At 37.2% G+C, this 15,461-nt stretch overlaps 1 protein-coding gene across 1 annotated transcript in view; it reads left to right on the top strand.

Moving 5' to 3' along the window:
• The window catches only part of PBRM1 (polybromo 1), a 123,232-nt gene that overhangs the window by 17,255 nt on the left and 90,516 nt on the right, over positions 1-15,461 (top strand). The window contains exons 5-8 of the mRNA XM_036030884.1: positions 51-198; positions 8,199-8,342; positions 11,181-11,297; positions 15,112-15,180. Coding sequence (XP_035886777.1) covers positions 51-198; positions 8,199-8,342; positions 11,181-11,297; positions 15,112-15,180 — 478 coding nt within the window. The remainder of the gene's footprint in view (positions 1-50; positions 199-8,198; positions 8,343-11,180; positions 11,298-15,111; positions 15,181-15,461) is intronic.

The following is a 15,461-nucleotide window of genomic DNA, read 5'->3' as shown; positions in this document are numbered from 1 at the left end:
CATAGGCTTTGCATTAATACCTTTTTAAAAAATATGTTAAATTATAACAGAAATCAACCAGACTATTATGAAGTGGTTGCTCAGCCCATTGACTTGATGAAAATCCAACAGAAACTAAAAATGGAAGAGTATGATGATGTTAATCTGCTGACTGCTGACTTCCAGCTACTTTTTAACAATGCAAAGGCATATTATAAGGTAAGAATGCATCAAATTTGGAAGGTGTCCAATTTGATAATTGTCTGGCTTTTTAAAATTTATCAACTTTGTAGGTAAGTAGTGGTTTCTCATTTGGTAGTTTGACTTTGCATTTCTTTTATTAGTAAAGAGACTGAATATTCATGTGATTATGAACTATTCTTATTCTGTGTCTGCTCAAATCTTTTGTCTGTTTCCTGGGGTTTTTTTTTAGATTTTATTTATTTTTAGAGAGAGAGGATAAGGAAGGGAGAAAGAAAGAGAGAGAAACATTAATGAAACATCAATCAGTTGCTTCCCTCACACTCCTAACTGGGGACCTAGCCCACAACCCAGGCATGGGTCTTACAGGGAATCTTAACTGGGAAACCCCTCTGTGTGCAAGCCAGAACTCGATAACTGAGCCACATCAGCCAGGGTTCTTGGTTGTTTTGGGGCTATTTTTCATTTTCATATTTCTAGGAATTTCTACACTAGGTAGTGATCTTTTTTTGTTGTTTTGTTATATGTTTGGCAAGCATCTTCTGCTGTGTCTTTTTACAGTACTTTTGGCGAAGAGAAGTTTTTTTTTTCCTTTTGATTTTATGTATTTATTTATTTCTAGACATAGGGAAGAGAGGGAGAGAAACGTCAATGTGTGGTTGCCTCTTGTACACCCCTTACTAGGGACCTGGCCCACAACTCGGGCATGTGCCCTGACCAGGAATTGTACTGGCGACCCTCTGGTTTGAAGGCCAATTCTCAGTCCACTGAGTCACACAAACCAGGGCAAGAGTTTTTTATTTTAACATATTCAGATGTATCAGACTTTAACTTTGTGCTTTATCCTTCTTGGTGTTTTGTTTTAGAAATTCCTCTTGCCCAAAGATTATATTCTCCTCTTTTTTTTTTTCTGAAAGTTTAATGATTTTGTCATTATTTCTAAGCCTTTAAAGCAGCTGGGAGTGATTTTTGTGTGTTCTGTGATGTAGAGATACTATTTTTCCCACAGGTATAAGCAGTGCCTTGAAATGGCCATCTCTTCCACATTTGTCTACAGTGTCAGTGCTGTCATCATTTCCGTGTGCTCTTGGCTCTTTCTGACCTTTTTCCCTATTCCTTTTGTTCTGGCCAGTTTATTGCAGGGCTATTCTATCCTTACATCAATTACTATGGCTTTATAATTCTTTATCTATTAAGGAAAGCATGTTAGCTATTCCTGGCACTTTTCTTACAGGTTTTTGGCCTTTCCTTTTTACATTTAAATATTAGCATTAAGTCAACAAGCTAAAAAATATTGGTGGAATTCTTCTTGGAATTGCATTGACTCTCTCTAGGTCATAATTTAGAGAATAGACATAATCCTGATATAGATCATTCATCTATGAATTTTGTGTCTTCATTTATTTTTCTTTATTTTAGCAAAGCTTTAAATCTTCCTTCATGAAGATTCTACAAAAATGTTTTTAGATTCATCCTTAAGACTGTGTTGTATACATAGATTTTCTTTATTTGAGATAGAATTCATAAACTTTCAAAGTGTAGAATTCAGGGGGTTTTAGTATAGTCACAAAAGTTACCACTATCTAACCTCAAAATATTTTCATTATCCCCAAAAGAAAACCATACCTATTAATATGCACTTTCTATTGTCCCCCCTCCCAGGGGTGTCTTGCAACCACCAATCTACTTTCTGTATGTGTTTGCCTGTTCAGGACATTGCATATGAAAGGGATATATGGCTTTCTTTAACTGAGCATAATATCTTTAAGATTCAACCATGTTGAAACATATACAGGATGGGGCAAAAGTAAGTTGTGAGTACACAAAACACAGGGTTTATTTTTGTGTCATTTATTAGTTATTATATTTTTTCCCATAGGAACAAACTATAAACCTACTCTTGCCCCATCTTGTATTAGTACTTCATTACTGTTACTGATTAAATAATATTCTATTATATGGATATACCACATTTTGTTTATTCTTTTCCCAGTTAATGGACATTTGGATTTTTTCTACTTTTAGGTATAATGAATAGAGCTGCTATAAATTTTGTGAATATATAGAGTGCTATTCATTGGTACATTTAGCTTGTTAATTATGTTGCTAAACTTTTTTATATCCTGATTTACCTGCATGAACTACTTACCAAGTGAGGTGTTTTAAAATCTCTCATTATAATGATGGATTTGTCAGTTGATTTTTTGCTTTATATATTTTCACACTTTACAAACAGGAACATACAAGTTTAAAATTATGTTGCTTAGTAAGCGGGATTTTTTTAAAGGTTTTATTTATTTATTTGTTTGTTTTAAAGAGGGGGAAGGGAAGGAGAAAGAGGAGGAGAGAAATATCGATGCACAAAAGAAACATTGATGGGTTGCCTCTCACAGGCCCCCAACCGGGGACCTGGCCTGCAACCCAGGCATGTGTCCTGACTAGGAATCAAACTCAAATGGCAACATTTTGGTTTGTGGGATAAGTCCCAACCCATTGATCCACATCAGTCAGGGCGTAAATGGGATTTTTTTGCATTATGTATTAGATCTCTTTGTTTCTAGTAATATCTTCTATTTTAGGTACGTTTTATCTGATGTTAATATAGTTATACTAGCTTTATTTTTGTGTTTACCTACTTTTCCATTCTTTCAGCCTATTCATGTCCTTTTAATGCTGATATGTGTCTTATAAACAGCATATATCTGAATTTCTATTAATCAGTTGATGATCTTTACTTTTGAACTGGACCCTTGCATGATATCTTTATAGTTTTAGCGATGGCCATTATGTTTGAACGTTTTCCTAACCATCTAAATTTCAACTTTCTATTTATCTCACTTTGTAATTTATTATTTTTTCTGTCTTCTTTTGGTTTCACTTTGGTTTCTTTTGTTTGTTTTTTTCAAGTATATTTTGTTGATTAGGCTATTGTAAGTTGTCCCATTCTATTTTCTCCCTTTTATCCACCTCCGCCCAGTACCCCATTCCTTCCAGCATTGCCCCAGCCCCTTAGTTCCTTAGTTTATGTCCATGGATCATATGTGTAAGTTCTTTGGCTTCTCCATTTTCTATACTATTCTTAACCTGCCCCTGTCTATTTTATACCTATCAGTTATGCTTCTTATTCCCCCATTCTCCCCCTCCCCCCTCCCCACTTATCTCCCTCCCTGTAATCTCCATTTCTGTGATTCTGTTCCTGTCCTACTTGTTTGCTTAGTTTGTTTTTGTTTGGGGTGGTGGTGGTTAGGTTCAGTTGTTGATAGTTGTGAGTTTGTTGTCATTTTACTGTTCATAGTTTTGATTTTCTTTTTCTCTCATAGTCCCTTTAACATTTCATATAATAAGGGCTTGGTGATGATGAACTCTGTTAACTTTATTTTGTCTGGGAAGCACTTTATCTGCCTTTCCATTCTAAATGGTAGCTTTGCTGGATAGAGTAATCTTGGATGTATGTGGGTCCTTGCCATTCATGACTTGGAATACTTCTTTCCAGCCCCTTCTTGCCTGCAAGTTTTCTTTTGAGAAATCAGTTGATAGTCCTATGGGAACTCCTTTGTAGGTAATTCTCTGCTTTTCCCTTGCTGCTTTTAAAATTCTCTATCTTTAACCTTTGGCATTTTAGTTATGATGTGTCTTGGTGTGGTCCTTTGTGTCCATCTTTTTTGGGATGTGATTTTCTTTGTGTCCATCTCTGTGTTTCCTGGACTTCCATGTCTGTTTCCTTCACCAGAATAGGGAAGTTTTTTCATTATTTTTTCAAATAAGTTAATTTCTTTGTCATCTTCTGGCACACCTATGCTTTGAATGTTATTTCTTCTTGTTTGGATGGAATGTATTTTTTCTTCCTTATGTTCCAAATCTTTAATTTGATTCTCAGCTTCATCTACTCCACTATTGGTTACCCGTAAGTTTTTATTTCACTTAGTGTAACCTTCATTTTCGCCTGTGTCTTTTTTATGCTTTTTAAGTTCTCAGTGAGTTCTTTGAGCATCCTAATAACCAGTGTTTTGAACTCCCCATCTGATAGATTGCTTATCTCATTTTTGTTTAGTACTTTTTCTGGAGTTTTGATCTGTTCTTTCATTTGGGTCATATTTCTTTGTCTCCTCATTTTGGCAGCCTCCCTGTGTTTGTTTCTATGTGTTAGATAGGGCTGCTTTGACTCCCTATCTTAGTAGATATTATAGCCTTAGATACTTAGCCTGTTGTAGAAGAGCAACATCAATTAGTTGGATGAGGCAAAGCCTTAGGTAATCCTCAGGGTGAGACAACCCATATGAACATGAACAGGTTTGATGGAATCTCCAATATGGTGTCTGCGCTCTGTGGCTCTGCGTGACAGAGGGCTCAGAAAGGAGATAATGCAGCTTCCTGGCCTCTGGAGTTTTGTCTAAGAGCAAGCTGTCCCCTGGCACTTGCCCCGATGCCATTCAATTTCTCTGTGTATGCCACTAGTGCCCTTCCAGCTGCTGCCCCAATTCTGGAGCCCAGAGGGAGTGAATTTGTGTATGTCCTAAGTCTGTTGTGGCCCCTTTAAGAGGAGATGCCTTAGAATCCTGCAGTTTCTTCCACCACCCCAACCCCCACTGGTTTTTATAGCCAGAAGTTATAGGGACGTATCTCCTGGTACAGGAACCCTGGGCTGGGTGGTATCGTATAGGACTAGAATTCCTCGCTCCCGAGGTATCCCTCCTGATTTTTATCTACCACACATGGGTGTGTGACTGCCTGTTTGCATCTCTGTGTCTTCACCCCTCCTACCTGTCTGGGTAAATGTGACTTCTTTAATTCTTTGGTTGTCAGACTTCCATACGGCTCGATTTTCTGGTGATTCTGGGTGGCACTTGTTTGTATTTTAGTTGTAATTTTTGCTGTGGTTTTACAAGGAGGCGAGCCATGTTTACTTATGCCTTCATCTTGACGGAAAGTCCTTAAATACTTTTAAAAATCTTAGAAGTGATTATCAGAACAGTCATTAGCTTCTATCTTTTTTACTTGTATCTTTTAAATTGGGTCTTATCCTTTATTTATTTTAAGTATAGTTGGTATACAATATTATATTTGTTTCAGATATACAGTATAGCGATATCTCCATACCTTATAATGTGAGCACCCCACTAATTCTATTAATCTTCTGTCATTATACAAACTTACCATAATATTACTGACTGTATTCCCCTTTACCTTTTTCAGCAACTCCCCTCTCCTCCCATCTCCTCCTCTGGTAACCATGCCTTTGACCTGTGTTTCTATGAATTTGTTTTGTTTTTTAGATTCCACATATAAAAGAAACCGTATAGTATTTGTTTCTGACTTGTTTTGCTTAGCATAATACATTGTTTTTTATGCTTAGCTTAAAACATTGACTTGTTTTGCTAAGCACAATAGCTTGGGTCCATGTTGCAAATGTCGGTGGTCTCTTCTTTTTCATTGCTGTGTAATATTCCATTTTGTGTGTACACCCACACATATTTCTCTAGGTTGCTTCTGTATCTTAACTATTCTAAATAATGTTGAAATGAACATAGAGATGGATATATTTTCTGAAATTAGTGTTTTTTTGTTTTCTATGGATAAATAGAAGAATTTTGGGGTTGTATGTAGATAAATTTTTAGGGTTTTTGTTTTGTTTTGTTTTTTGGGTTTTTTTTAGGAATCTTCATACTTTTTTTTCATAGTGGCTACATCAGGTCTTATTCTTTAAATTATCTTTCTTAGTAATAATTAGTCTTAATTTAGCAAATTACTTTTCTCCTGCATAAGTCTTTCTGTAATAAGATAAGGCATATGAGACTTCCGGCAAGATGGAGGCATAGGTGGACGCACCGTACCTCCATGCACAACCAAGATTAGAACAACAACAATTTAGAGCCAGAATAACACCCAGAACTGACAGGGAATTTATCTGAATGGAAGTCGGACAGCCAAGAAGTTGAAGTAGACCCGTTCATCCAAACCGGTAGGAAGGGCGGAGCCGGGAGGGCGCGGGTCGGCAGCGGGGATCAGGGAGAACTCGGGGTGTAAGCCATCCAGGGCGCGCAAGATCGCAGTGGTGGACCCTGAGTATGCAAGCAGCGGCTGGCGGACCCAGTGAAGCAGTGATTGTGGACCAGGGCAGAGCACGCAAACCAGGATCCCAGAGAAGGGACTGTGATCCCAGGAGAACGGAACTACCGCCATTGTTCCCTCCCGCCCCCACACCTGTCCCCACATACAACGTCACAATCTAGCGACTGGGGTGCCCAGCCCAGGTAAACACCTAAGGCTCCGCCCCTCACCGTAACAAGAGCGACCAGACGGGGGGAAAAAAAAGGAGAGACAGAGATATGTCTCCAGCAGAAGAACAGATCAGTCCCCCAGGACTCATCCTTTTGAGTGACCAAGAAATAGCCAGTCTATCAGATGCACAGTTCAAAACACTAGTGATCAGGAAGCTCACAGAATTGGTTGATTTTGGGCGCAAATTAGATGAAAAAATGCAGGTTACCATAAAAGAGGTGAAGGAAGATGCACGGAGAGCCAGTAGTGATGGGAAGGAAACTGGGTCTCAAAACAATAGAGTGGACCAGAAGGAAGCAAAAAACAACCAAGCAGGAAAACATGATGAAATAAGAATTCAAAAAACGAGGAGAAGCTTAGGAGCCTCCAGGACATCTTTAAACGTTCCAATATCCGAATTATAGGGGTACCAGAAGGAGAAGAGGAAGAGCAACAAGTGGAAGAGTTATTTGAACAAATAATAAAGGAGAACTTCCCCAATCTTGCAAAGGGAAATAGACTTCAAAGAAATCCAGGAAGCACAGAGAACCCCAAAGAAGCTGGACCCAAGAAGAAACACACCAAGGCACATCATAATTACATTAGCCAAGGTAAAAATGAAGGAGAGAATCCTAGAAGCAGCAAGAAATAAGGGGACAGTAACCTACAAAGGAGTTCCCATCAGACTGTCAGCTGATTTCTCCAAAGAGACCTTACAGGCAAGAAGGGGCTGGAAAGAAATATTCCAAGTCATGAAAGACAAGGACCTACATCCCAGATTGCTCTATCCAGCAAAGCTCTCATTTAGAATGGAAGGGCAGATAAAGTGCTTCTCAGATAAGGTCAAGTTAAAGGAGTTCATCAACACTAAGCCCTTATTTTATGAAATGTTAAAGGGACTTATCTAAGAAAAGAAGATAAAGAAAAAACATGTATAGTAAAAGGACAGCAAACTCACAATTATGAACAACCATACCTAAAGCAAAACCAAAAGAAACTAAGCAAACAACTAGAACAGGAACAGAACCACAGAAATGGAGATCACATGGAGGGTTAGCAACAGGGGAGTGGGAGGAGGAGGAGGGGGAAAAGGTATAGAGAATAAGTAGCATAGAATGTAGGTTGAAAATAGATAGGGGGAGGGTAAGAATAGTATGGGTAATGTAGAAGCTACAGAACTCATAAGTATGACACATGGACATGAACTAAAGGGGGGGATATGGGTGGGAGAGGGTGTACAGGGTGGAGGGGAGTGAAGAGGGGAAAATGGGACAACTGTAATAGCATAATCAATAAAATATATTAAAATAAGATAAGGCATAAATAAACTAATATGAGTTCAAAATGCCTTTAAAACATACTTAGTTCTTTTTTTTTTTTATCCTCACCCGAGGACTTTTTTTAATTGCTTTTTTAGAGAGAGGAAGGGAAAGAGAAACATTGATCTGAGACAGAAACACAAGTTTGTTGCTCCCTGTATGCAACCAGATTGGGGATGATATGATACATGCCTGAACTGGGAAGCACGCTTGCAGCCCTTCATTAATGGGACAACACTCCAACCAACTGAGCCACATTGGTCAGGGCTACACTTAGTTCTTGAGAAGTTGAGGCCCATGTATCTTTTAATCATAGGGAGTTTAAAATTTGTAATAGACTTTTTGAAGTTGTCTTAGAATACCAGTCTCTGCTGGAATAGGATTTGATTTACAATAAAATAATAAAGTGATATATTTTCTCTTGTCTTTGCTAATGTACAGCCAGATACTCCTGAATATAAAGCTGCTTGCAAACTGTGGGATTTGTATCTTCGAACAAGAAATGAGTTTGTTCAGAAAGGAGAAGCAGATGATGAAGATGATGATGAAGATGGGCAAGACAATCAAGGCACAGTGACTGAAGGAGTAAGTGTGCAGATGGAACAATTGAGGGCTGTTGGGATGTGGACACGGCTCCTGAGGTTTCCTCTGACTTGTTATAGGCTTTCTATATAATTGTGTTGGTAACTGGTGGGGAAAAGGGGCATAATATAGCCAGAGAGCCTCACTGCAATTACAAGGAATCCTAAGAAATCCTGGATAGTGTGTCCCATGCATAGTTTTTATGAATTGCTCTTATGTTAATGCATATATCTCGCTAAGTTTCTTTAAAATTTTATTTTACTTTTTATTATTATTTTTTAAAGATTTTATTTATCCACTTCTAGAGAGAAGGGAAGGGAGGGAGAGAAACATCAATGTGTGGTTGCCTCTCGGGCACCCTCTACTGGGGACTTGGCCTGAAAGCCAGGCATGTGTCCTGACCAGGAATTGAACGAGTGCCTCTTTGGTTCGCAGGCCAGCATTCAATCCACTGAACTACACCAGCCAGGGTTAGCCTGCTCAGTTTTAAAGAGAGTGTCTGTATCTTTAAGGACAAATTCAATGTTCCTGGACTGATATTCCATGTAAGTGTAGGCTGTATTGTGATTAAAAGTTGGAGAGTCAACGGAATTACATTGGTTAGGTGTTTTCCATTTTTGTAGGTTAGACTAAGTGCTGTTCTTAGAATGTGCCGATTGTGTTCCTGCCTCTGGAATTTTCCAGTTGCTCTTGCTTCTGCTTAGAATGTGTTTCCTTTCACTTTTGCTGTCACTGGCTCTTTTTCATTATACTGATATCACTTAATGTCAGCTGGGAGAGGACTTTCTGGACCACTCTATCTAAACTGTTTGCTCCCTACTCCTCCAAAAGAAGGTCTGTCTTTTGTGTTCTATGATCTTCACTCTGTTCTATGATCTCCAGTCTTTACCACTGTATAACTTGGTAAATAACTTGTTTATTATGGTAGATTACATGTTTGCTTTCTGTCTTCTTCCATGTAGAATTATAGTCCACAAAAGATATCATCTTGTTCACCTATTTCTGGCATCTAGACTGTGCCTGACTTGTAGATATTAATAAATTCTTGCAGAATAAATACATATGCTTGAAAAGAGGAAAAAGAATAATAGAAGGAATTACATCTGTCTTCTGCAGCTAAATAGTAAGATACCCAAAGCAGAGCATTTGCTTCTATGTTGAGTTTTCAGGAAAGAAAATTCACCTACCACTTCTCTCTGTGTTGAGAAACTCAACAAAACATAAACTATTTAATATCAGCATTTATTTTTGGATTTCTCTAAAAATCTAGCTTCCAGGGAATTTGTGAATTTCTTTCTAGAAATTAAATGATTGGAATCAGATAGAAGGCAGTTAACTAAGTATTCCCTGAAATTTTATTTTCTGATATTAATGTAGGAGCGGCAACTTAACCCATGCTTTCTTGGGCAGAACATTCCTTTCCTACAGGGGGCTCAGGCTTATTATAAACCTCCAGAGTTCTGTCAAAAATGAAAATGCCTATATCTAGGAATTGGTCTGTGTTTCTTTTAGTAGGAAATAGAACAATTTTGCGCATACATATTTATACCTCCCAAGCTTCTCTCTAGCCCTAAGGTTCTCAAGAAGGAAGAAGGAATTTTTGAGTTTCTCATTTTTAAATTAAGAATGATGTCCTTGGAGTTTTCCCAATTGTGGGAATAGATTGTATGAACTCATTTATATACCCTGCTCCCTTTGTCACCTGCAGCACAAAGTAACTGGTATGATGGGGAAGAGAGGAATCTTGGCTATAGAATATACCTCTCCTCTTTTTGAAGCTAACTCTGTGGTACCATGTTTAGCCAGGAAGTAAATGACTGGAACATGGCTATTTAGTCTGCCTTTATCGGTGTTATGTTGGTTCTCTGAGCTTATGTGGTTGATGACTCTCAACTAATCACATGTCTTATATGTTAAATATTTACTGCGTGTCTTTTTTTGCCAGACACTGTGGTAGGCCCAAAAGATTTGTTAAAGCCCTCTCTGTGACATTAATGTTGGACCTTATTATTGAGACTATACTAAATAAAAAGGACTTCTGTTGAATTAGGACAAAAAGTTATGCTTTTATGATTTAATATCTTAATCTTTATTTTATATGAACAAAACATGGTTTGGACTTGAAGTACCATTTAATATAAACCTTGACTGAGTCATCCCATTGCTAACTGCAGAAATTAGGCAGGTTCTTTTTTGGGTATATACTTTCCCATGTTGAAACAGTGACTAAGAGAGGAATAAGGCAGTCATCTGGAGAGCAAGTGATATACGTCAGTTGACTTAATCTCCATTCAGTTTTGATATAACTTTAATTCTGTTGTTAGATCTGGTAGAGCACCCTATGGTAAAAAGTATGTTGTTCCCACTTTACATATGTAGTTATTCTACCAGAATATGAATACTTGAGTAGATATAAACAACATACGTAGAAATGACTGGGTGTCATGGGGTATGTTTTTCTTTCTCAGTTGCTCAGACTCTAAAAAGGTATGCATTTCTAATTAGTTATACATATGGCACTTGAACTTCACTGTTACAATGTTTACTATGGATTAGCATTTACTAAAAGGACCTGGTCCAAAGGATTTAATTTCTGAAATAATATAAGGAGCTTCATTAGTTTCACATGTGCCATTCTGAGAGTACAATCGCCACAGTCAGCATCAGAGCATTTCTGTGGTGCTCTTAATACTGTACTTAAAATAAGTAGTTTAGAAGTTGCTCTTTTGAGTTGGCTTTCAAATTTTAGAAACTATTTAATATCAGCATTTATTTTTGGATTTCTCTCACAAGAGTATTTCTGACTCCCCTCTCTTCTTGCTCCCAATTCCCTCTTTCCAGTCTTCTCCAGGTTACTTGAAGGAGATCCTGGAGCAGCTTCTTGAAGCCATAGTTGTAGCCACAAATCCATCAGGACATCTCATTAGCGAACTTTTTCAGAAACTGCCTTCTAAAGTGGTGAGTGATACAATGAAAGATAGTTGAATTAGTGAGTGGTTTTGTTTGTTCTTTTTTTTAAGCACTTCAAAAATTTTATTTTTAGTAAATACAGTACAGTGAATGGGAGGCATTGGAAGTAGCCAAAAGGTCCTCCATGTGGTCTCAGCAGCACACACATAGGGTATGTTCTGTCATTTTACTTAGCCAGGGCATTACAGGTTTTGAAAAGTTTTTGAGTTTTTGTTTTTTGATTGGTAATTCTTTTTGTTTGTTTGTTTTTATTCTCATGAAATATACATAACATAATATTAACATTAAACCATTTTAAGTGTACAGTTTAGTGGTATTAGGTACCTTCATATTATTGTGCAGCCATTACCACCATCTGTCTTCAGAACTTTTCACCTTCCTAAACCATAACGCTGTACCCATTAAAATATAACTCTATTTCCTCATCCCCCCCCCACCCCTGCAACCAATGTTCTGTTTTCTCTCTATGAATTTGACTAAGTACCTGATATAATAGGAATCATACAATATTTATCCTTTTGTGTCTGGCTTATTTCAGCTAGTGTAATGTTTCCAGGGTTCCTTCATGTTGTAGCATGTGTCAGAATTCCTTCCTTTTTAAGGCTGAATAATACTACATTGTATGTACATTGTATATATAGTTTTTTTAAATCACATGTTGTTTATCCATTCATCTGTTGATGGACTTTTGGGTTGTTTCTAAGATGGGTACTTCTAAATGATAAAATAAACACCTAAACTAAACCTTTTATTTATAAAAGACAAGACATATCTTTGCTCAGGAGTCAGAAGAAGATAAATGAAGCCTTCCTCTCTTGGTTCTCCTTGATTGTCTAATGATAGAGAAGAGAGAGACCTAATAGGTACATTTCTACCCCAAAGAGGAAGAGTTTTTCTAGACAAGTAAGACCCTTTAAGAGTGTTAGGGTCCCTTGTGGCTTCATACCCAAGAGGTAATTAACATGAGCCTGTGGAATTACAAAAATTCTCACTTTTAAAAGTACTCCACTATAGTGCTTACATCCATTGTGATCATTTACTTTTGTATCTACCTCCTTCCCCAGGCCCTGTATTTCTTAAAGACAAGGACAATGCCATATTTTCTTTTGTGTCTCTGCCATGTAGTTGGAAACCAGCATGCCATAAATGTGCAAGAAATGCTTGTTGACTGATAAGTGGCATGTAGTTTTCCCCACTAGTCACCAACAAGACTTGTTATAAAGGTATGTCTTGAGTAGTTATAGGACAGTTATGACATTAGATATAAACCATATGTAACCACTACTGTCCTAAGTATGGATCTGATTAGGAAAACATGATTATATTGGATGTAAGTTTAAAATTTCAAGAAAAAGGAAAACTGTAAGACGATTCTTCAAAAAAAAATTAAAACACAATTACCATATGAGACAGTAATTCCACTTGGGGTGTATACCCAAAAGAAGTGAAAGCAGGGTTTCAAAGAGGTATTTGAACACCTATATTCATAGCAGTATTATTCACTCTAGCTAAAACATGGAAGATGCCCAAGTGTCCCTCAACAGATGACTGGATAAATAAAATGTGGTATACACACACAATGGAGTATTATTTGGACTTTTAAAGTTTTGAAATTCTGTTATGTACTAAAATAAGAAAGAACCCTAAATGCATTATTGTAAGTGAAATAAGGCAGACACAAAAGGACAAATATTGTATGATTCTTCTTAGAGGAGGTATTTAGGGTAGTCAAATTTATAGAGACAGAAAGTAGATCTGCCATTTCTAGAGTCTGGCAGGAGGGGGAAAGTGGAGAGTTATTATTTAATGGGTGTGGATGTTCAGTGGAAGATGAAAAGTTCTGGAGATGGATGATGGTGTTGATTGTACCATAATGTGAATGTACTTAATGCCACTGAATGATTAAATGGTAAATCTTATGTATATTTTATTATAATAAAAAATTTGTGAGAAATGAGTACAATCTTTATTCAAGGTTTATTCTTACTCTGCAGGAGGGGATCAGTATTAGTCAAGCCACCAAGGGTGATCTGGAGCAATAAAAATAGTACTGGTTTGGCCAAAATGTTCATTTAGTCTTTTCCATAAAATAAAAAACATTTTTCATTTTCACTAATAACTTCATTGATTTGAATATTTTGAGCATGTTGGCTATCCATGCATGGTATGATGTTGATTGTTCTCAGTTAATGTCTCAATTTGATTGCTCTCAACTTCAGCTGTTCTCCTGGACTGTGGAGCATCATCCAGTGAGAAATCTCCAGCATGAAATTTCGCAGAGTACTTTGACACATTCAGTCAGTCACAGCACCTTCTCCATACACTGTACAAATCTTTTTTGTGTTTCAGTTGTGTTTTTACCTTTCTTTAAATAATGAAGCATAATATGCTGAAAACGTTGTTTTCTTCCACCTTCAGTATTTAAATGGCTACACAAAAATTCACTGATCTTGATAAGTTTTTTTAACATGCACATTGATATGACAGGTGTCACAATACAACCTAACAAAATTATTTCAAAGGAAGTTAAAGACAGCTGTGTACTACTAGAGCCATCTTACAGAAAAAAAGCAAATGAACTTCTTGGCCAACCCAATAATACCTGGTTGCCCCATTCCAGGAAAGCTTTCTGGGTGATCATGAAGCAGTAGATGGTGGGGGAAAGCAGGTTCCCAATGGTCCCTCAGGGTGTAACAATTTGAAACACAACAAGGAGAGGAGGGCAGTTTCTACCTTTACTTTATAAGCCCCTCCCAAGTGTGAGAGGTGGGTTGGGAATTTGTGGGCCAGCAGCTTGGATTACATTGTATCTAGTTTGGGTGGCTGTGCCATAATTTGTCTTCTACACTGTTTCTCAGAAGTAAAATTTGAAGAGAGTAGACAGGAAAGGGCTTTGATCCAAGCAAAGAGAGGAATAGTAAGGTTAAGAAAATAGAGCGGTAAGCCGAGAGATCGGATAAGGTGAAGCATCACTGAGTTCATCCCTTCAGCCTAGTTAATTGAGTGAAAACTGTGCCCTTCTGCGTTTTTGTCGTTGTTGTTTGGGCTCCATGATTTGAACAGGTAGGAAGAGCCTGGAGAGCACAATCTGACTTCCTCTGACACCTCTCCCACCTGAGGAGGCCAGCTTTTCTGGCCAACTTCAATTATTTCTTCCAAGGAACAAAACCTGTAGGAAAGGCTGAAGGAAATGCATGCACTTTAGCCTTCGTGAAACTCTTCAAGGGTGTTCCTCTGACATGTTTTAACTTTAAATATTGTGATAAATTAATATTTTATAAGAAAACAACTCTGCTTCGTTTCTTAAACATAGTTTCATTTAAAATTTGTAAGCGTTAAGTTAAACATGAAACTAACGAACCTTGAAACATAACTTCTTAAAAGTCCCTTGGAATTTTATTTGAAAGAAGATATAATAGTATTAGTTATATTGCAAAATTAAGAGAACTTCTAATAAACCCTTCAAAAAACATTCCTCTACTTCATTTCTAGGCATAGATATCTTAGGACCTTTAATTTGTAATCTGTAAATTTAGAATTTTTTAAAACATAAAGTGGTACTGTATTAGTTGTATAATGCTAATTACCTAATCAATACTAACTATAAACTCCTACAACATGCTGTTGGGTAGTTCATGAAGCTAGTTAAACTCAAATTCTTTCTGCTTTAAATGTAACAAACAATATGCTGTACAGCTATGTCTTTAGTTTTGAATCCCACGAAGCTGCTTAATCAATTAAGATTGTCAATGTCAGTGTGCTTCCTTGTTTTCTCATTAGCTGGGTTTTTTTTTTCTTTCAGCAATATCCAGACTATTATGCAATAATTAAGGAACCTATAGATCTCAAGACCATTGCCCAGAGGATACAGGTATGAAGATGACCATATGTGACCACAGTGGTTTAGGGTAGATTGACCTATAGCCTTTCCTCAGGGCTTTTAGAAAACAGAGGAACAGATGTCTCTGTAAGGGGTTATTACATTAATATAATGTAAACAAATAAGAGTGGAGTTACTGATTATAGCTTTGGAGGCAGCAGCATAGCATTCCTTTTGCATGTTTTTCTGTAGAGAAGAAAGTAAACTTTTCATTGGCATATTATATCTTGCTCTGTTAGGACAATAATGAGAAAACATTGATCATGGCCATT

The sequence above is a fragment of the Phyllostomus discolor genome, chromosome 7 (assembly GCF_004126475.2).
Source record: "Phyllostomus discolor isolate MPI-MPIP mPhyDis1 chromosome 7, mPhyDis1.pri.v3, whole genome shotgun sequence".
Lineage (NCBI taxonomy): Eukaryota > Metazoa > Chordata > Mammalia > Chiroptera > Phyllostomidae > Phyllostomus > Phyllostomus discolor.
This window is presented reverse-complemented; position numbering and strand designations above follow the sequence as displayed.